At 38.7% G+C, this 20,423-nt stretch overlaps 1 protein-coding gene across 1 annotated transcript in view; it reads right to left on the bottom strand.

Moving 5' to 3' along the window:
- Window positions 1–20,423, bottom strand: part of DOCK4 (dedicator of cytokinesis 4) — a 224,539-nt gene that overhangs the window by 162,713 nt on the left and 41,403 nt on the right. The window contains 4 exon segments of the mRNA XM_059817216.1: window positions 783–879; window positions 2,783–2,838; window positions 5,234–5,274; window positions 6,259–6,342. Of these exon segments, the coding sequence (XP_059673199.1) occupies window positions 783–879; window positions 2,783–2,838; window positions 5,234–5,274; window positions 6,259–6,342 (278 nt within the window).

Below are 20,423 nucleotides of genomic sequence, written 5' to 3'. Positions count from 1 at the left end.
CACCAATAGCCATAGAACACCATAAATGCGATTTCGTTCAAACAAGGAGAGAAACAAACTGACCTGAAGATGTCAGGGAGAGGGAGAAAAAGACCAGAGCCACAAAATATCCAGTTAAGGAAAACAAGAGAACTGTGAAACATGGGGCTTTTACTTAAGACTTATGAAGTGTGAGATAAGCAAGAAGTTCAAAACCAGAATCCACTTCTGTAATGTGCAGTAGGTAAATCCAAAATCAGTTCACTATTGCTAATCAAGAACCACCTCCAGCCTCCCTCAGCAATGAGGACTCAACAGCTGGCACCCCTTGATTTCTGTGTCATATACAAGAGATCCTGGTCAAATAACATGGACACATCTCAGCGCTTGTGAGTGTGTGGATATGATAGGAAATAAAAATCTATGAGAAAATGAGTATAAATCAAACCAACTGGCTGAGAGATTTTCAATAATATATTAGATTTCTATACTTCAATAAAATAACAATATTGTTTGTTACACTTATTTCCAACACTTAATTTTGCAGACAAAGGAATCCTTAGATGCAATGGCTACACAAAGCTGGACAAGACTCAATCAAGAAGTTGCTAAATTTTAGGACCAGTAGTAGTCAATGATTGGAACAAATTAAGAGATATATTTAGTCCACAATTGGAACAATTAAAACCAAAACAGAATGGGTTTTTTCTTAAACATATACTTAAACTAAACTAGAGCATCTAAACAACAATGTGTCTTTTGAATTGGCATTACATCAAAACAACATTATTCAGGGTACTTGCCACATAGAGTTGTTTCCACATTGTTCCCCAGTCTCTTAAAGTTGATGTCATTTCTGTAATAACAGAATCTTCCGTTGGAATAACCATTTCAAATTGTCTGTAACATGCAGAAGAACACATGATATTACACAAGCATCGCAAATCCCATTAGAGTTACCAATATAAAGACCTACTCCTGCCAACAGCGATGTCTATCAACTTACAAGGGAGCTCCTTCAGCCCATGACACTTATTTGTACATTTCATTTAATCCCCATGGAAAGTCTTGCTCCTAGAGAAGTCAATGCAGGGTTTTTTTACTATGAGATAAGCATGTCAAAAACTACTTTCACAGCAGAGTGATTCTCACAGTTTCCAAGGCCATCTTGCTGCTTTAGCTTAGACTCCAAACCAGTGATTGTTGCCACTCTTTTTTACATCTCTTTTTATAGGAATAAAACAGAAAATGCCATTCCTTCAACTGAAAGAGGATATAAAAACTCAAAAGAAAACTATTACAGTGTGAGCGAGTTCTTGCCTATTTGATGCTGGCCAAGAAAAAGCTGGGTTGGCTTGGGCAAGACCAAACTCTCCACCACACCATCAAACTACCACTTCGTTCTCACACACAGTACGTTTCAAAAGTTTGCATTCATGCCTGGATTACTTTTCTCATGATATCATTTCTCTCTTATCAAGTTAACAGAATAATGTAAGAGTCCCCAGCCGTGATCCGTTGTAGGGCCCATGGCCTGAATGGGAAACACAGACTAACGAAGAAAATAGAGGCAACAAAGATTGTACTCCCTGCAAGTACTGTCATGGTGTCTGCTAACAAGAATTATTCCATCTTTAAGCTTTCTTTTATCGTGATGGTTTACAACAATTTTATTTCACTCAACCTTCAGTTTTATCTACAACCCCTTTTAAAGGAGAAAAGATCCTAGGGCATGACGAAGCACATGTGGCTTGAACTCCATAGCAAACAGACTGTTTAACGGTAATATGAAGCCATTTTCACCTGTGGGAATGAGACTTTTTTTAATATGATTACAGTTTTCATGATTATTTTTGCCCATCATGAATCACAGACCTTCTACTCACTCATTCATGCTCCCAAAATAAAGGTCACCTACACCTGATGTTTAGGCATCCATCTATTATGATGAGAAATCTCTCTGCTTGAATATGTTTCAAACTGTTATGTATCAGTTCTCTATTAATAAATCTAAATAAATGATACAATGTGAATGCTCTCAAATTAAGTAAAACTTTGGAAAAAACTGTGTTGAACTAAGATCACTGACAAATAAAAAATTTTTAGAAGTGATACTGTCCAGGTAATATTACATCTAGAAAAAATAAAAATAAGTGTTTCTTTCAGTCAGAAGATTTGAGGTCCAAAACAAAATTTTTAAACTCATTTTAACCAATTGTTCCGGTTTTTATTAGCTCTTCTAAAAATGAAAAGAGATCAGTTGCTGTCAAGAATAAATCTTGGCTCTTCATCACCTGAAGACAAGATGTAAAGGAAAACACACCTCTATTCATTTACAGTTTTAGTGAAATCTTTTGCCATTGAACTGATACATTATTTTACTTTTTTCTGCAAAATGCCAGCTGTCTGCCATGGTACAGCTGCTGTCCTCAAAGAAAACAACTAATCTTAAACAGCAGGTTAATAGCCAGCTTCTGTACAGAATAACTTATCCTAATTAAGGCAATACCTTTTTCAAGCCAAACCTAACAACAGAAAGTGAAAGCACTTTTTGTCTTTTCTCTAGACAATACAGACTGATATTCCCAGTTGTGCTCCATGTCTTTTCAGAATACGTCACTCCAATTTTATGACCATGCAGGAGTATCAGGTTAGCTAAGGACAATTATTTCAAGTCCTGTGGCAGCAAGCTGAAGTTAAGATTCTATAACAACAAAATCACCACTTGAGCTTATAAGCAAGAGATCTTTGATACAAGGAACTGACCATGTTTAAATATTTGAATCTAGAACATTTCACCTACCCTTTGTTCTTAACACATGCATTTTTCAAGTGAATGTAGTTGGATGGAAATATGCCCTGAAAAATAAAATAGTTTAGGTAAAACCAAAAAAATCTCCCCTTATGTGAGTTTGGAGTACCACTTAGTACCATTTAATATGCAAATACATGCTGAATTAAAAGTCCTCCAAATAATTACCAAACATGCACAGAAAAAGAATGCAACATACACTCAATATAGATCTAAAGGAAACTAAAATGCCATATTCAGAGTTTTAATCCTTCAATACTTCAGAAAATTAGAAGATAAACACGTGTAGAACATGTAGAAGATCGCTTGAGAGCTCACTTATCCTAGATCCTTTTATTAATTATTCCCACCTTGACAAGAAACAGACCAATGGAGGGGTAACGTCTTATCAACGGTGTCTTAAAAATAGTACCTTCAGATAGGGATTTCCAAAATAAAGCAAAATAAAGTTAACAAAGTTCAATAAAAATAAAGTTATGTTAATAAAGAAAGTCAAAGTTTTAGTTGGTGGCTACTATGCCCTGCAGTGCACAGGGAAGTTGTGGTAGATGCCTACCAAAAAGCCTCAGTGTCCTGACAGGAGTGGTCCTTTTCCAGTTCTTTAGGGGCTCTCCACTGTTCTTTTGAATGGACAGCATTGCTGCAACAGTCAAACTGCTCTTACAGCACACTAACCTTCATAAATCAGAACAATAAGCGAAACGAAGCAACTCAGCTTCAAGCTTCTGGCTGGGAATGTAATACACTACAGCTCATTACATAATGCAGTGAGGCAAAACACATACATGTTCTCTTTATAATAAGCACTGCTGCATACAGCTTTCCTTTGTGATGATGGTGCCCCATTTTCTTTTAAAACAGACGTTAGACCTTCAACAAAAATGCATCTACTATGTAAAGGCAACTGCCCTTGTGAATGCTCCGACTCCTCAGTAATGTGAAGTAGTTCAGGAGAGCACCTCCCAAGGATAGTAAGATGTACAGCCTTGCACTTCTAACAACGTGCCAGAAAACAGGATGGCTGCATATGCACGCTTACTGCAGACCAGCTGCCACAGATAATTTCTGAGTGTCAAAGCTGACAGAATAACAAGGGAAGAATCTTGACAGAGCAATACCAATAACAAGTGGAGTTACAAGGTGCTCTTATTATTTTACTTTTGGAAATACTCCCTTCAAAAATCCAATTCAGAAAATTATTTGCATTCACACTAGGAAAGCAGAAAATATATATCTCTTTTCTTCACACATCAAGTCATGTTTAGAAAACCTATTCATAACTTCTATCAACACATTTGACAGACCACAAAGCAAGACTGACAGCAAGCATGTGGTGAGAACTGTAATAAAAGACACAGAAGATGCAACAACAAATCCTGACTGCTCATGTCTTATAAATCAAATTGCAATATATAAATGAGGTCAAAGTAGTAAACATCAGATTAGACTCTGTGGCTAAATTTATTGTTCACATTGACCTTCCATATAAAGCAAAGGAAATTTATGTGAGCAGAGACTGCAGGCCTAGGCACAACAGGCCAATGACTTATGATATGAGCGCCTAGAAACTTTTGAAATTAATGTATATGTGTCCTATTTCACAGCTGAAGTGGGTTGGAAATGAAGAGAGAAAAAAGAGCAAAGCTTACAATGTGGGTTAAAAGAGCTGATTTAAGATCTTTCTTCAATGGCTTTAATAAGACTAAAAAGTCTAGTACTGTGTTGAGAAAAAAAAAATCTTGAAATGGTTTCCCATATGAAAAAAAATCTTTATGGTCAGAGGCAAGTCAACCGGAGAGATTAAGAAAACAGACAAATAAGATAGGTAAAACTTAAACATACTCAACATGAACAAACACTGAAATATGAATTTCATAATATTTCATGTCTGAATGCAGAAAAAAATTAAATCAGTGAAGTCTGGTTTAGAGCACTATCAGCTATATTACTATGGAAATCAAAGACTACACACCAAAGAAAAATAAAATGAACCATATATTTTACATGACTACATATCTTTTATTCAGTTGATACTCTGCATGTGGCTCCTATAAACTAGCTGTCTCCACTGGCTGCTCTAAATTAATTCCTAACATCAAGAAAAATAGGCACATTGTAAACGACTTTTCCAACAGTATTTACAATTTGTATTCTCAGTAGTCTTTTCCCTTCAACTTAGCTTCCTTTGAGTTCACAACCTAAAAATCAGAAACATGAGAAAATTCACCAGAGCCTCGGATTTGTAAAGTATATCATCCTAATACGCAGAAGCATTTCAGAAGTGTAATCCGTGTCCAAATCTAATTAAAGCAATATCAATAATAAAACTAGAGCTTAGTGTTAAGTATAAGAGTAATATCATATACTTATGTGGAGAATATAAACTTTAAAAAGCAAATACACATTTTTGCCAAAGAATGCAAAACTGTAATTGACCTTTACCTTAACATTGGGGTTTTTTAAGGCAAATCCTCTGTACCATCCTGTGAAGAAAGAACATTTTGCTGTTTAAAGTATGCAAATCATTTCCATATATAAAACAGATTTCATCTTTCCCTTTGGACAGATATGACTACATTCATTAAAAGGACTTTCCATACAATGAAAGGTATTTTGTTTAAACCAACTCATATTCAGATTACTTAATTCACACAATTTTAGGAATTACTCTGTAACCCTGTATCCCCAAAAGTTTTCTAAAAATGTAACCCAGGTATACTTTGCACTAGGCACTACACCAGGCAAAAGGGAAATGGTTTCATATTCACTGTAAACACTTATAAATAATTTTTTACTTCATGTTCTAAAGCTATCAACCATATAACTATACAAAATTCATAATAATCTGATTCAAAAGAACAGATTCTACACCTTCTGTAAGAAAATTTCTTACAAGATTAACAGTATATAAACCTGATATGAAACAAAAAAATACCTATATAATCCTAAATGATCAAAAAATCATATTGACAAACAAGCCTTAGGCAACATATTAAGGAGGCAGATTATAAAAAAAAGCAACTTTCTTTCTCTTACACTAGTAATGGACATTTCCTAAAATCATATTAGTATTCTCCACCTCAGAACAGAGGCAGAAGAGAATGTTTACACTGCTTTAAGATTTAAACTTATGACTTTGAATTAATTTGAAAGGGTCTTGATGGCAGCCAGACTTTCCTTGGAAATTCTAAGAAAGCAGAAGAATCACAACGAGAACTCCTTGCTGTTTTAACTGTTATCCTCTATGAATGTTTATTAAATAGACAGATTAAATAAAAAGAAAGAACTGCAAATTAATTATTATAGGGATTAGAGCTCATTGGAATTGTGAAAAAAATTAAGAGACCAGAATGTGTTATATTACTGACTTCAAAAATGTGTTAAATTAAGAAAATAAATGAATAGTAATGGGGTTCAAATCAACAGTATAAAAAACTTATCACTGGAATTCCAAACTGTGAACTCACCGTCACATTTCTCTAATATTTGAACAGTGTCTCCAATCTCCAGTGATAGGCCATGTGGGACTGTCCCTCGAAAACCAGCTATTACTGAAAAAGATAATAAGTTTCATTTATTTACAACATTAAAATATAAATTATTATTCCTCTTGTTAACAAAAATAGTATATTAACAGGAGAAGTTAAATATTAAAACAAACAGGCTTACTGAAATTTAACAAGCTGTAGAAAGAACCAGAGGTTAAGCCACTTTTATAAGCAGAAAATTTAAAACGCAGGACTTGGAAAAAACCCGAAACATACACAGACCTACTATACATGAATGGAAAGCTTGTACTGGAGAACATTGTTAGCTAGGCCATAACTACCCTGGAGGACAGAAACTGTTTTATTCCAAATGCTCACACTAACACATATCAGACCTCAGAAGTTTGCAAGCTGAAAGTGCCAACATTTTTGTTGCCATCTATACAACCCACATGCCACAAAAGGAAAACCTTATTTCACATTCGCTTAACGGATGCTATAGACCCAACGCTCCATATAATCCCAAACTGTGAGGAAATAGTTAGCGGGGGGAGACTAGCAAAGCCTGCTGTTCACCAAAATACATTAAGCGCACAGTCTCCTCTGCAGCTTCCCCAAAGCCAGTGAAGCCCAGGTCAAGAGCTACAGAAATGGGCTTCCCTTGCTCAGAAACAAACGCCTCAGAAACAAAACATCCACCAGAGCAATGATGTTCCCAAACACTCACAATGGTCAAATTTTAAGTCTTATCTTGTTAGTGCTAAAAAATAGCCAGCTTTTTTTTTTCCTCTCAGAACCAAAATATAATACTCAAAAGCCACTCAAAATGCTCATACCTACAAATGTTAAAAATCCATTCACATGCTAGATAGCAATTCAGCTATTCAACCCTATGCTTACTGTATTTGAAAACCTGAATTAAAATATTGCCTAACTGAGGCCATGGGACCAAGCAAAACTGATTTTGAGTCTCTGTATTGTAATATTCTTTCAGAGTTAATTTTGAAGTTGAAGAGGAAAACAGCCTTCTACCAATATCAGCAGGGCACGATGCACAAAATTACTTAATGGCCTAGATGCAGCCTTGCTGCTATCAAATATCTCTCCATCTAGACAGGAAAACCCAGATCTCACAGCAAAATAAAAAAAACGACCAACTTAGAGGCTTAGGAACAAATCTTCACATGTAAAAGCCAAAAGGAAACCCCCATGGGTGCAGATATGCATATAAAGTAGCTACTCTTCCACCGAAGAACCTGCGAGATTTTGAGTCACAAAAATCCGTTTTAGTGGCTCTTGCCTGCTGTCGGAGGTCTCCCCCGCCACAGCCAGAGCCTACGCTCAAACACAGTATAACCTGTCATCCACTGCCTGTGCTTGTCACATTGTTCAAAGGCAGCAGGAGAGATTAGCTGTCAGCAGCCACGAAAACTGAAAATTCATTTGTGAGTCTTTGCCAGAAAGTTCCAGATTTTAAGAGTGAACCAACAGGATATGGTTTATACTATGGTATCTTTCTTCAGAATCCAAAGGCTTCAAAGCTCACTGAATTCAATCATCACTTCGATCATCTCTAAATCATCACTGGGCGTGACCCATGGTCTTTATTTATCCCTTTGAAAAAAGCCTGTGGGATTATGTGCCTGGTCGGTCCCTAAGAGTTTGATATAAAATGGGACCTGTATTTGTAGAATTGAGCCTCTTTTTTTTCCCCAAGGCATGCATATTGAATCAATATCTATTCAGTTTGGTGCTCTTCCTACTCTCCAAGGTATTTATGTAGAAATAAAATACCCTGAGATAAGCACACTGAAATAAAGAGGGCTACTCTGGTTCCTCCACCATGATCAAGCACACCATTTATAAAGAGGGTTAGTTGCAAGATAGCATTTTTACATTGAAAAAGTTTGTCCAAGAGTTGAAAAATGGTATTTTTTTCAATTAAGTCTTATACAAAGGTCTAAAAATGAAAACAGTTTGTTAGCTATGAGGAGATTAAAATAAAAACAAACCTTCCCCCCAAATATCAATACAAGGTTTATCTAAATTCCTTTGTAGCACTGGAATGACAGATGTCATTCTGGTCACCTTTCTGCCTTGCAAGAAATGAAAGTGTATTTTGAAGCCTTCCAAAATAGCACACACATACAGACACAAAAAAAATAATCAAAGAATTAATAGAACTAGCATGCAAAACCGAATCAAACCCTTGTGTGTTATTACACTTGTGAGATGTCTTACTTTTAAACTCCATGTGATAAAGAGAACAACAGTAATTTTCTCCTTAAGAGCCGATATATCCTGTCACATTGTTATGATCCGACTTTGCTGTGACATTCAGATTTTATTATTTAGTTACTAGATCTGTTAAAGAAGTTTTTTTTTTTCCCAGAGAAGTTTTTAAAAAAAACTTTTAGGATAAAAAAAGATTGAAATCTGGCACAGTGTAGAAAATAACCAGAATTCATTTTAGAACACGTATAGAAGAAAAAAAAATATATATACCTTGAAATATCTTCTAGAAGGATGGCCTGCAGAGTACAGGAAAAAAAGAATGAAACGAGGGCATCACCTGTACCAGTGAGCCAGCACATTCACCCGATTAACTTGCAGAACTCTGGCTAGATTCTTGCAGAGGTCTTGCATTGAGGTCAAGCTCAAAAGAGGCAGCCCGTGGTCTTTAGCAATGCCACTCAAAACAAAAGGAAGTGCACTGCAAAGCAGCAGAGAATTTAATGCAAAGCACAGGAATCCACAGATTAATTTATCACACAAATGTTTACTCAGCTAATTTTCTACTAATCAAGTCATGTTACAGAACTGGAACTGAGACAGAGGGTGGCTATTCATGTCTTTTTAGTTTACCTGTGGGCTATATACATAAGACGACTACAGGGAGGATAATGATGAAGTTGTGGAAGGAGGTAGTTACAGCTCCACCAGAGAAGATCCCAGGGTTCAGCGAGCTAGGACACAGGGTTTTTAACCAAGCGATGATAGAAATTTGATGTACTGAACCTCTTGCCCTTTCCTCCAATGACCACAATATTCTGCAACACTTTGCAGCTGTTCCTTAATTCTTTCTCCTAGTAGTAGTAAATATATAATTAATCACTCTGCAGTGACTGTGGCTTAAGGTATTCTCAACCTAACTTGAGAGCAGTATACATTTATCATACTCACAGAACTGGACTTTTTATATATACAGCATTCAGCTAGCCCTGTGCATCAAATATGCACTATTTTCATCCTTATAACAACAGTAGCTGGTGTGGTTATCACCTTCTCTCACTTCCATTAGAACTGGGTAGCATAGACCTTAGAAAAGGAGGACAGACAGGAGAAGAGAAATCCACTCTGAATATAGCTCACCTACCAACATCTGCAGTCTTTGCAGATGTGCTGTCCACATGGACATCCCCAGGAAGCTAAGTATCAAAAGCACTTACATCTAGATACATTTTTTCATCATTGCAACACCTGAAGGTCATATAAATGTCTTGTTTGTGTTTCAAGCACAGGTATAAGTGATTGATGCCCTCCCCAGTCACCTCTGAGCCACAGGAGAAATGTGAAACTCCACAATAAAAGTTTGTAGGAGGATATATTCTCAAAAGTGGTTTAAAAACTGAGTTCAAATACAGCAGCTGTCTGGCTTTATTAAATATTTTCTTGCTGCCAAAGGGTACTCAGAGGATAAGAGCAACACAGGACACAAAAAACTAATCCATACAGAAGGTGAAATCATATGGTGAGAACTACAGTGACATGCAATATTAAAGCAGCTTTGGGTTTAATGCCAAGCTTAAAATTTCTAGGGTATTACAGGTGCAGTGAATCCCAAGCTATGAAACAACCCATTTCCATGAGAACTATGGAGAGGTAACCAGAAAGAGAAGAACCTGTATGAGATAACCAGTTAAGTTACCTGACTGTGATTAACTGCTAAAACTAATCAAAAGTGCTAATATTTTCTTAATATCCTTCTTCTATATTTCAACAGAACAGAGTCAGTTCAATCAAGAATATGACAGAAGACCTTACAAGACAGCCTTTCTATGTGTTCCACAGTTTTTCACTACAAGGACCTGTGTGAATAATTGGAAAGAGGCTTCCAATCCTTAACTTCATATCAGACCACCATTGCAATTAGGAAAAAGAGGAAAGAGAAGGAATAATCTGAAGGAGCTCTTATGTTCAGCTTCTCAAAAGAAACTTCATCTTTCTGTTCTCATCCAAATCACTGCCTGTCTGTGCTCACTGTTGGACAGTTTTACTTATGCAAGCGCCTGGCCTATAAAAAGATCATCCAAGAAAGAACAAGGTCTTAATTAAAGCCTAAACTAAGGTTTTTGGTGCAGGAACTCACCTTCTCCGCATCTACAGCACAGGTGGCATTGCTGTTCTAAAAAGTAAAACATGTGAGTTACCATTATAAAGATGCATTTGAGACTCACCAAGAGCATGCCTGGTTTCATGGCTGGCTTGACTTTTTGTTTGTAAGATGAAAATGTCTCCCCACAAAGGATGCAGTGTGACATGGCGCTCAAGATTAAAGTTAAAATTAAGCTCAACACTATGAAAGCAGACACACAGCGCACTGTAGTTCCTGAGTAGCAGGATGTACACCCCCATGTATAAAGGAATCAACAGCAGTAGAAGCAACATCTACAGCAACTACTAATACCTCAAAAATGAGCATTTGTACTACAATAGCAGAATCAGGTTTCACATAATAAAAAAGTCCTTCAACTGAAGAAAGGTGGGGGGAAGTATGCATGCTAAATGTTGGAGTAAAAAATAGACTCCAGTTCAACGCTCTAAGTCATGATGCCCCAACTATCAGAGACAGCATATGAAACATACAGAAATGTGGTAAAACCACACTGGAAAATAAGAGATTTGGAGAGTAGGAACCCTGTGTCAGAGGGGCTGGTTTTGGCAGGGAGCAAGATGCTCTAATAGAAAAGGAATTGCGTAGCTACTAAGAGGGGTGGGTGGCCCACTTCAAAGTTCTGCTCGGGATTACAGTCTTAAAATTTTTACGCCTGAAATAACTGGAGATCTGCACATATGAACTAATGAAGCAGATATTGTTGTTCCTTTCCCCCTAACAGATGGCCAGAAGCTATTATTGATTCCAGGTATTATGTGCTATAATTGAAATCAGATCCTCCTGGTGGCAAAAGTAATTTTTAAAGTTTTTATTCTGGACTTAAAGTGCCGTTCTTTCACCAGATTGAGAGTTTCAGTTACAACCATCTCAAGGGGTTTCTTTTCTATTCAACAGTTGGAAAAAAAGTATCAGAAAAGCTGTAATAAATGAAACTGGGGAGCTTCTAATGTTAAAAAGACAGCTTTGAGTTTAGTTACAATGATAATTTACTGTTGCATATTTTCTTTATGATGGAATTTGAGTTTGTTTATATGCAGTTTTTTAGCTGCTGAGTAATGATGTATATACATTACCTTTGAGGAAGGCTCTGATGCAGTGGTCTTTATTGCAGAAATGTAAAAAACTGTCCTTTGATATGTACTTATGGATAGTAAGTATAACCGATACCTAGCACTGTAAGCAGCTGCAGAAAATGCAACATTAGAGAGAGCACATCATCAGGACAGCCATTTAAAAAAAAAAAAAAAAAAAATCAGGCCAACGACTCTATCCAGGATACTGTTTGCAAACTCATTTCTGAAACCACTGACCACTGGCAAGCAATACAAGCATCCAGAGGTACAGGTCTCAGTATTTTGTGGCATAGGGATCTCCTGAACCAGACATGGTATTCCTGTGTTCAGCAACTATTAATGGATTTTTCTACTATGAATTTGCCTAACGAGGCTTTACATGCATCATAATGTCAGCATCCACAAACTCACAGTAAGTTTCCCAGTTTAAATACGCTTCATGGAAAAAAAGTCTTCATTTTATTTTACAGTGCCATTTAAAAATTTCGTTTCAGGTCCCCTTATTCTTGTGGGAAAGTTTGAATAAGCAATCTCTTGTCTTTCTCTCTGCACTTTAGCTGTACCTTTTCCAGGATGAAGCTTTTTCTCCTCAAAAGAAGCTGAAGAACCTTTTTAGATTTCTAAATAGGTAGAATTTTTACAAGCATAAACACACACAGGCATACAACTTTGCTAATGCAGAATGGCGAAAGCTTACTGTAAAAGGCCATCACGTGCACTGAGCTTTGTCTCCATATGAATTGATCTGGACAGAGTGGCATGATAGCATAGCTACACGCTCAAGCTTCTAATACACGAGTTAATTCGGGCATCTGTTCAGTAATGCATTGTGCTGCCTACAGATACCCTAGGAGGCTTGTTGCAAACCAAAAACAAACTAATGAAGACAGTGACAGAAAAGCGGGGTGGGGGGGAGACACGACGGGCATGGTGGGCATGGGGTGGGATCAATCTAATATCCTTTCAATAAACACAATATATATATGAATGTTAGTTTCAGTAACAGATGTAATCCTTAAGTCTCTTGAAGATTACTGAGGATAAACACTCTCAAATTTATATTGACATGAAAGAATGTGTGTGTATGTATCTGTACACCACCATTAAAAGGATCAAATGCATAGCTCAGATGATGCCAGTCCAGGACTCCTGAGCCACATGTGGCTTTTGAACATCTGAAGTGCTGCTCACGTGCAGCAGTCAATTGTTCTTAAGAGATGAGTGCTCGCATGGAATTTTCCTAATAAGAACATTTATTGAACAGCTATTCATGAAAATACCTCAAGGCACTTCAAAAATCAAAAAAGTTTGTATCAATGTTCAAGCTTTGAAAATACTATATAAAGTGGAATACTTACATACAACTGCTCTTCACTTCTCCGAAAAACAAAACACAACCATCTGGAATTCCTACTGCTAATAGCACCAGCTGACTATACAGATAAGGCAAATGCCAAGTCTGAAATACACAAAGGACACAGAGCTGCAGCAGAACGTATTCCCTCCTGTGCTGGTCTCAACATTTGAATTCAACAAGGTAATCACTTTCAAATCCCCGATTACAAAGCCGCCAAAAAGCATAGGACTATTCTGACATAGATAATCAGTTTAGTGTGACTGTCTGAACATTTGTCCAGCTCTCCTCATCCTGCATCTCAGCTACAGGCAGGAACCTTAGCATCTCTTTGATAATAGCTTGATCAAGTTCCCTGAACGCCTGCAAACATTTTTGTTAACTCCTTCCTTTAGGTACCCTAGCTATTAAGCACTATATCTTAGGAAAGAGCACTAAATTAACAAGTGATGACTTCCTAGAGCACCTACTTGCTGTTGAGAATGGCCACCAGCCTAGAACACCAAAACTGGAATAATTCAGCATGTACCACCAGGGTCTGTGTCCTAGCAGGTATGAGATTTCACTGATTGTTTTTCTTCTATCAAATAGCCAGTTAAGCCCTTCATATTTCTTGAACTCCTGTTGTACTCTTATTATGTCTACATCTGTCCCTGCTAAGAGCAATTTCTTGATTTGTGTCAGTTCTGGAACCAGGAATTTAAAAGTAAAAAGAAAATAAAACAAACAGGCCTTTATAAGTCTAGAAAACCTAGTACACCTTAGAGTCTATGAACAGATGATACAGCTCCTCCCTATGAATTTGCTCAGGAATCTCCTTCTCTACAGGCAAGAAATGTCAATGTAAAACCTGTCAAAGGCATCATGGTAGAAGGCAAGGTGGACTCAATACAACCAGGTATAGACTTCATGGATTCAAGCAGTTCAACCAGCTGGTCTCACTTACAATTCTCTAATGTAGAGCTACAGGTGCAGTATCAATACACTAAGACTGCCATCGTGAACAGGAAGTGTGGATTAAGTGTCATTTTCCTTCATTACTTGGAAACAGCAACAGCTTAAAAATCCAGCTAGTAGAAAGGAGTAAGTGGAAAAAAGTAGACTATGTTAAGATGAAATTACCTATGAAAACAACCCTCTTTAGTTGAAAATAACTATGTTATTCACTATGACTTTTATTAAGACTAAGTATTTCCAAAGTTCTAAGCATTTTCAAACTTTAAGTAATTGCCTTTATTTTTAATAGTATGATCGAGGAAAAGAGTTATTGTTATTTAACTTTAACTTGAAAAAAACCTTCATGTTTCATTCATAGCCTTTGGGGAATCAAAATTTCTGATTAAAATCAAATAAACCACCAGGGTTTTTTGTAACTTCCTCTAAATGTCAGGTATAGTAAAGAGGGAGGTTAACGTATTCACAGCAGAAGCTCATCATCTGAGGTCCGTCAAACAGTCTGAGCCAACTAGGGAAGGCGCCCCACTGAACCTGTTGTTTGTGAAGAGAGAAGGCCTTGTGGGGGATGCAATGGTGGGAGGCCGTCTTGGGCACAGTGATCATGAAATGATAGAGTTTTTGATTGTCAGAGGAGTAAGGAGGGGGGTCAGCAGAACTGCTACCTTGGACTTCTGGAGGGCTGACTTCGGTCTGTTTAGGACCAGGGTGCCAAAGTCCCTTGGGAGGCAGTCCTGAAGGGCAAAGGAGTCTAGGAAGGCTGGACACTCTTCAAGAAGGAAGTCTTAAAAGCACAGGAGGAGGCTGTCCCCATGTGCCAGAAGACGAGCCAGTGGGGAAGAAGACTGGCCTGGCTGTAGAGAAAGCTTTGGGTGGAACTCAGGAAAAAGAAGAGAGTTTATGACCTCTGGAAGAAGGGGCAGACAACTCAGGAGGACTACAAGGATGTCGTGAGGTTTTGCAGAAAGGAAATTAGAAGAGCCAAAGCCCAACTAGAACTTAACATGGCGACAGCCGTAAAAGACCCCAAAAAATGTTTCTATAAATACATCAGCAACAAAAAGAGGGCTAAGGAGAATCTTCATCCTTTACTGGACATGGGGAGGGGAAACATGCTGACAAAGAACAAGGAAAAGGCTGAGGTACTTAATGCCTTCTTTGCCTCAGTCTTTAATAGTAAGACCAGTTATCCTCCAGGCACCCAGCCACCTGAGCTGGAAGATAGGGATGGGGAGCAGAATGAAGCCCCCACAATCCAAGGGGAAATGGTTAGTGACCTCTACACCACTTAGACACCCACAAGTCTATGGGACCTGATGGGATCCACCCAAGGGTACTGAGGGAGCTGGCAGGAGCGCTCACCAAGCCACCTTCCATCATCTACCATCAGTCCCGGCTAACCGGGGAGGTCCCAGTGGACTGGAGGTTAGCAAATGTGACGCCCATCTACAAGAAGGGCCGGAAGGAGGATCTGGGGAACTACACGCCTGTCACCCCGACCTCAGTGCTGGGGAAGATTATGGAGCAGATCATGTTGGGTGCCATCACACAGCACATGCAGGACAAGCAGGCAATCAGGCCCAGTCAGCATGGGTTTATGAAAGGCAGTTCCTGCCTGACTAACCTGATCGCCTTCTATGACAAGGTGACCCGCTTAGTGGATGCGGGAAAGGCTGTGGATATAGTCTACCTAGACTTTAATAAAGCCTTTGACACCGTTTCCCACAGCATTCAGTCACAAGCAGTGTGACCCAGGGCTCGGTTTTGGGGCTGGTCTTGTTTAATATCTTTACCAGTTCTGGATGAGGGGATCAAGTGCACCCTCAGCAAGTCTGTACATGACACCAAGTTGGGTGGGAGTGTTGATCTGCTGGAGGGTAGGGAGGCTCTGCAGAGGGATCCAGACAGTCTGGATCAATGGGCCAAGGCCAATTGTATGAGGTTCAACAAGGCCAAGTCCCGAGTCCTGCACTTGGGTCACAACAACCCCATGCAACGCTACAGGCTTGGGGATGAGTGGCTGGAAAGCTGCCCAGTGGAAAAGGACCTGGGGGTGTTGATTGACAGCCGGCTGAAGATGAGCCAGCAGTGTGCCCAGGTGGCCAAGAAGGCCAACGGCATCCTGGCCTGTATCAGAAATAGTGTGGCCAGCAGGAGTAGGGAAGTGATTGTGCCCCTGTACTTGGCACTGGTGAGGCCACACCTCGAATCCTGTGTTCAGTTTTGGGCCCCTCACTACAAGAAAGACATTGAGGTGCTGGAGCAAGTCCAGAGAAGGGCAATGAAGCTGGTGAAGGGTCTGGAGCACAAGTCTTCTGAGGAGCGGTTGAGGGAACTGGGACTGTTCAGCCTGGAGAAGAGGAGGCTCAGGGAAGAGCTCTCTACAGCTCTCTTATTGCTCTATACCACTACCTGAAAGGAGGCCGTAGTGAGGTGGGTGTTGGTCTCTTCTCCCAAGTGACAAGTGGTAGGACAAGAGGAAATGGCCTCAAGTTGCACCAGGGGAGGTTTAGATTGGATATTAGGAAAAACGTCTTTACTGAAAGGGTTGTCAGACACTGGAACAGGCTGCCCAGGGAGGCGGTTGAGTCACCATCCCTGAAGGTATTCAAAAGACAGTGTGGATGAGGCACTTAGGGACATGGTGTACTGGTGGACTTGGCAGTGTCAGGTTAACGGTTGGTCTTGATGATCTGAAAGGTCTTTTCCAACCTAAATGATTCTAAAGCCAACAAAGCCCTGTGATCACAGATACCGGATCTCATAACAACTCTTCAGTGCATTTTGGACCTCATTAAGACATGAGGTGGTGCTCGCCAAAACCTCCAAAAAGTTAAATTTAGGAGATGCAAAGTTCTACATTATTTCAAATACATATCCATGGTGATACTTTTGTATATGCCGGACTGTTCGTTTGCTACCTGTCATATCCCTACACAGTCAGAAGAAATTGAACTGGAAAACTAGATGCCTCACATAATTATAGACACAGGAGATATCTCCCAGAAAACACTTAACTTTTTCAGAATAGTACGAAGGTGATTATTTTAAAGTAGGCCTTGAATAGATGAGTATGTCCTTAGAATTTCATGCTGATTTAATGTGAGAACAATGGATATGGTCCGAAATCTAATGACCTCACATTTCCCCATTCTCCCTTTTCCCTGCCAAAACAACATGCTGCTCCAAACTTCAGGGGCATAATTTCACAGCCTTTAACAAACTGCAAGTAGCACCATGCAAACCCAGGCTCAGAAGAGCTGTAGTCTTGTGAACTGTAAAGAAAACAAGACCGCTGTGCAAGCTGCAGCATTACTCTTCACCAGCTATCAGAGTCACCCAAGGGCAACACAGACAACATACAGTAGCTGAGAAACTCCATGTGTTTGGTATCAAAGAGTTTGGCAAATGAGGCTGGTTTCTCCGTAATATTTTACTGTTTACTCCCATTCAAGTAATAAATTGCATTCAAGGAAGCCAAGAAAAGCAGAGCACAAGTTTTCTTCACTAATACAAAAGAGACAGAGCACCCATCTTCTACAGTAAAATTTTTCTAACAGACAGGTCCATCAAATGACCTTAAGGATGAAACACTGTGTAGTTTTATTCTATTTCCTTTGGAAATAGAATACAGTTTAACTCTGTACTTGACCTACCATCGGTGGAAGACAAGAAAAAAAACATCACTGGAAAACCAGTGGAACTCAAACACATACACAAAAAAAACCAGAAAAAAAAAAATCAACACATCCTGCAATTTTCAATGCCATTACTTTTCAGCTTGCCTGGTATCATTATGTTTCAGATGAGTTTTAGTCTCCTGGTAATCTGTAGTTCCCTCACATTCATCCATTTAATTATAAATTAATTTTAAGTATTTTCATTTTACCACTAACAGTTCTGTTTATTTTTAGTTTAACCTACCTGCAATGTTCTCTCTAGCATTTTATAACTCTAGAAATTATTCTGCTTTTGTAAGCTATGAGCCTTAACTACATTGCTACTTACGATGCATATTTATGAATTGTAAATTTTTTGCTGCACATCAGAAGTCATTGGAATATGTTTTTAATCATGAGTGGTCATTTCTTCAGTAAGGAAACATAAATCCTACCAACTTATGCAATAAGCAAGCTGTGCAATTTAGCTAACATTAAAAAAACCTAACTGAGCTTCTGTAGCCTGTCCTACAGGTCAGCTAATTCTCTGTAGATACGAACTCAGTATCAGAAAACCTCTTGAAAGACAAGACAGTTGGGCAAGGTGTGGAATTAAGTGCAACTAAGGAAGATAATGATTACAAATTACTTACAAGTACCCTGGCACGTGTTTTTTTTCTTAAATGAAGCAGAACTTTCTTGATCTAGTGTAATTGAGAGGCATTTCAAATACACTGGAATACAGCTGTCAGGACTACTAAAGCAAAACTACTTTCTCCTGTGAAAATCCTCAGAGGCTGTTGAACGCAAGTTTAAAAATCCCACTCTGGCTTTAAGCTGGTTTATTACGTTTAATGGTTGGAAATAACCACTGCACTTTTCAGCCTGATTTCAATAGTTGAGCCAGCAGAATTCAGTGTATTTAGCCCTGCAGAGTTTCATCACTAATCCATAATCTCCATAAAGTTAAAACTTCAGGGATATTTAACGTAATCCCACAAGTATCTTAAAATGTATGACCAAAAAGAAATGTAACAAGCGCATACACTTTTTTCCTAATCAAAGCTCTGAAAAAAAAAAAACCAAAAACAACTACTTGGACGTATACTTTTAACAGTATCTCTGTGGTGTTACGGTGCACTTTCGGAAGTGCAACTGTAGGATCCTCTTGAAAAATCAGAACCTTCACATTCTGCTCATCCTTGCTTAGGAGCTATGCCTGTTACTCAAAAATCAAGGGTGAAGAGAGTTTAGGTTCAGGTGGCAGCTGTTTATAAAAGCGCACAAGAGCATGAGAAAAATGTATCTGAAAAGTATATGCAACCAATTAGGATAATGAAGATTGCTGACAAGGGGACAATTGTTCTGTTTGATGTGATGGAGGGATGGAAGCGTATGAGCAAATGGGCCTCTTTAACTGTTTGTATTACGATGCATTGCTGCATCTGAACATTTATCTTGTACGAGTACTTCAAGAGACAAAATTATTCTTTTGGTTTTTAACACATTGGGAGAGTCCCTAAAAATAATTGCCATTGTAACAGTTTTCTCCTTACCCTTTCCTCTAGATTTGGCACAGAAGCCTAGGAATATATTTGGGATACCACAGGTCCAGGAAAGCATGGAAACAAGTCTGAAAAATTAGTACTGGGAGACACACATTATCATACTGCACCATGAAATACTTCCTGAGTGAAACTAGTCAAGGTCTTGACAAGCAACTGGGTAGTCCCAGGCAAACTGGACACAGGTGCTTCTTTTCTGTTAGTATTAAGGAGTTTTCCCACCCTTCTCCAGGTGAAAGAACTTACAGGACTCTTTCCTGAAACTCTTAAAAACCCCCAAGAAGCAAAAACTCCGTTTTGTAAATAAGAAAAGTGAGCAGAGACAGGTAAAAAGACTTGTGTCATCCCAGTGTCTGCCAGAAGGTTAGGAACAAAACTGAAATAAGCTGACTCAAATCAAGCAGATTTGCAGTCTATCCACTTGGCCACTGTCCACACTGTTAAGCCACCTTATGTACTTGTTTTGCACTGAATCAAGGTACAACACTCACAGACTTAAAGGAAAAAAAGCTGCCAAACTTCACTTTAAAGGGGCATGGACAAGGCAGGGAATGAAGGAAAATGAAAGTCAAGGCAAAACCAGCAGCAAAGCAGAGCAGAGTCTCCTCCCAGGAGGCTGCTGCCCCAGAAGGGACCACTCCCAGGGAGGGACAGCAAACAAACAGCAACTCCCAGGGCTAGACTTGGCCACAGCACCACAAAATTCATCAAAAGGGCCATCATGTCACATCACACACAACTGATAATAATTATTACGCTAATTTAAAATTATAGGTTTTCTTAAAAACTTCCCCCCCCTCCCTACAATTAATAGCCTCCTGGGGATCCAGATAGAATAACAGAGGCCTCACAGGATTTATACAGCATCTGAGGTAAAGAGAGGACAAAGTTGTAATTTCCTCCCATGCTTGAAAAGCCCTTCTGAAACAAGAATATGAAACTCATGCAGAAGACACCTTGCAAAAAGAGAGACTAGAAATAAGTAAATTTTATGCAAATGAACATTTACTAAGTGATAAACCACAGTGATCATACCTTTGATTGTTATGCATGTCGTTAAACAAATTATTTGGTCAGGTAGTGGAGTATGAACGGACATTTTCCATTGCACAGCCATTAAAAATTTTATATTTAATATCTGCC

This window comes from Gavia stellata, chromosome 4, assembly GCF_030936135.1.
Source record: "Gavia stellata isolate bGavSte3 chromosome 4, bGavSte3.hap2, whole genome shotgun sequence".
NCBI classification, from domain to species: domain Eukaryota; kingdom Metazoa; phylum Chordata; class Aves; order Gaviiformes; family Gaviidae; genus Gavia; species Gavia stellata.
This window is presented reverse-complemented; position numbering and strand designations above follow the sequence as displayed.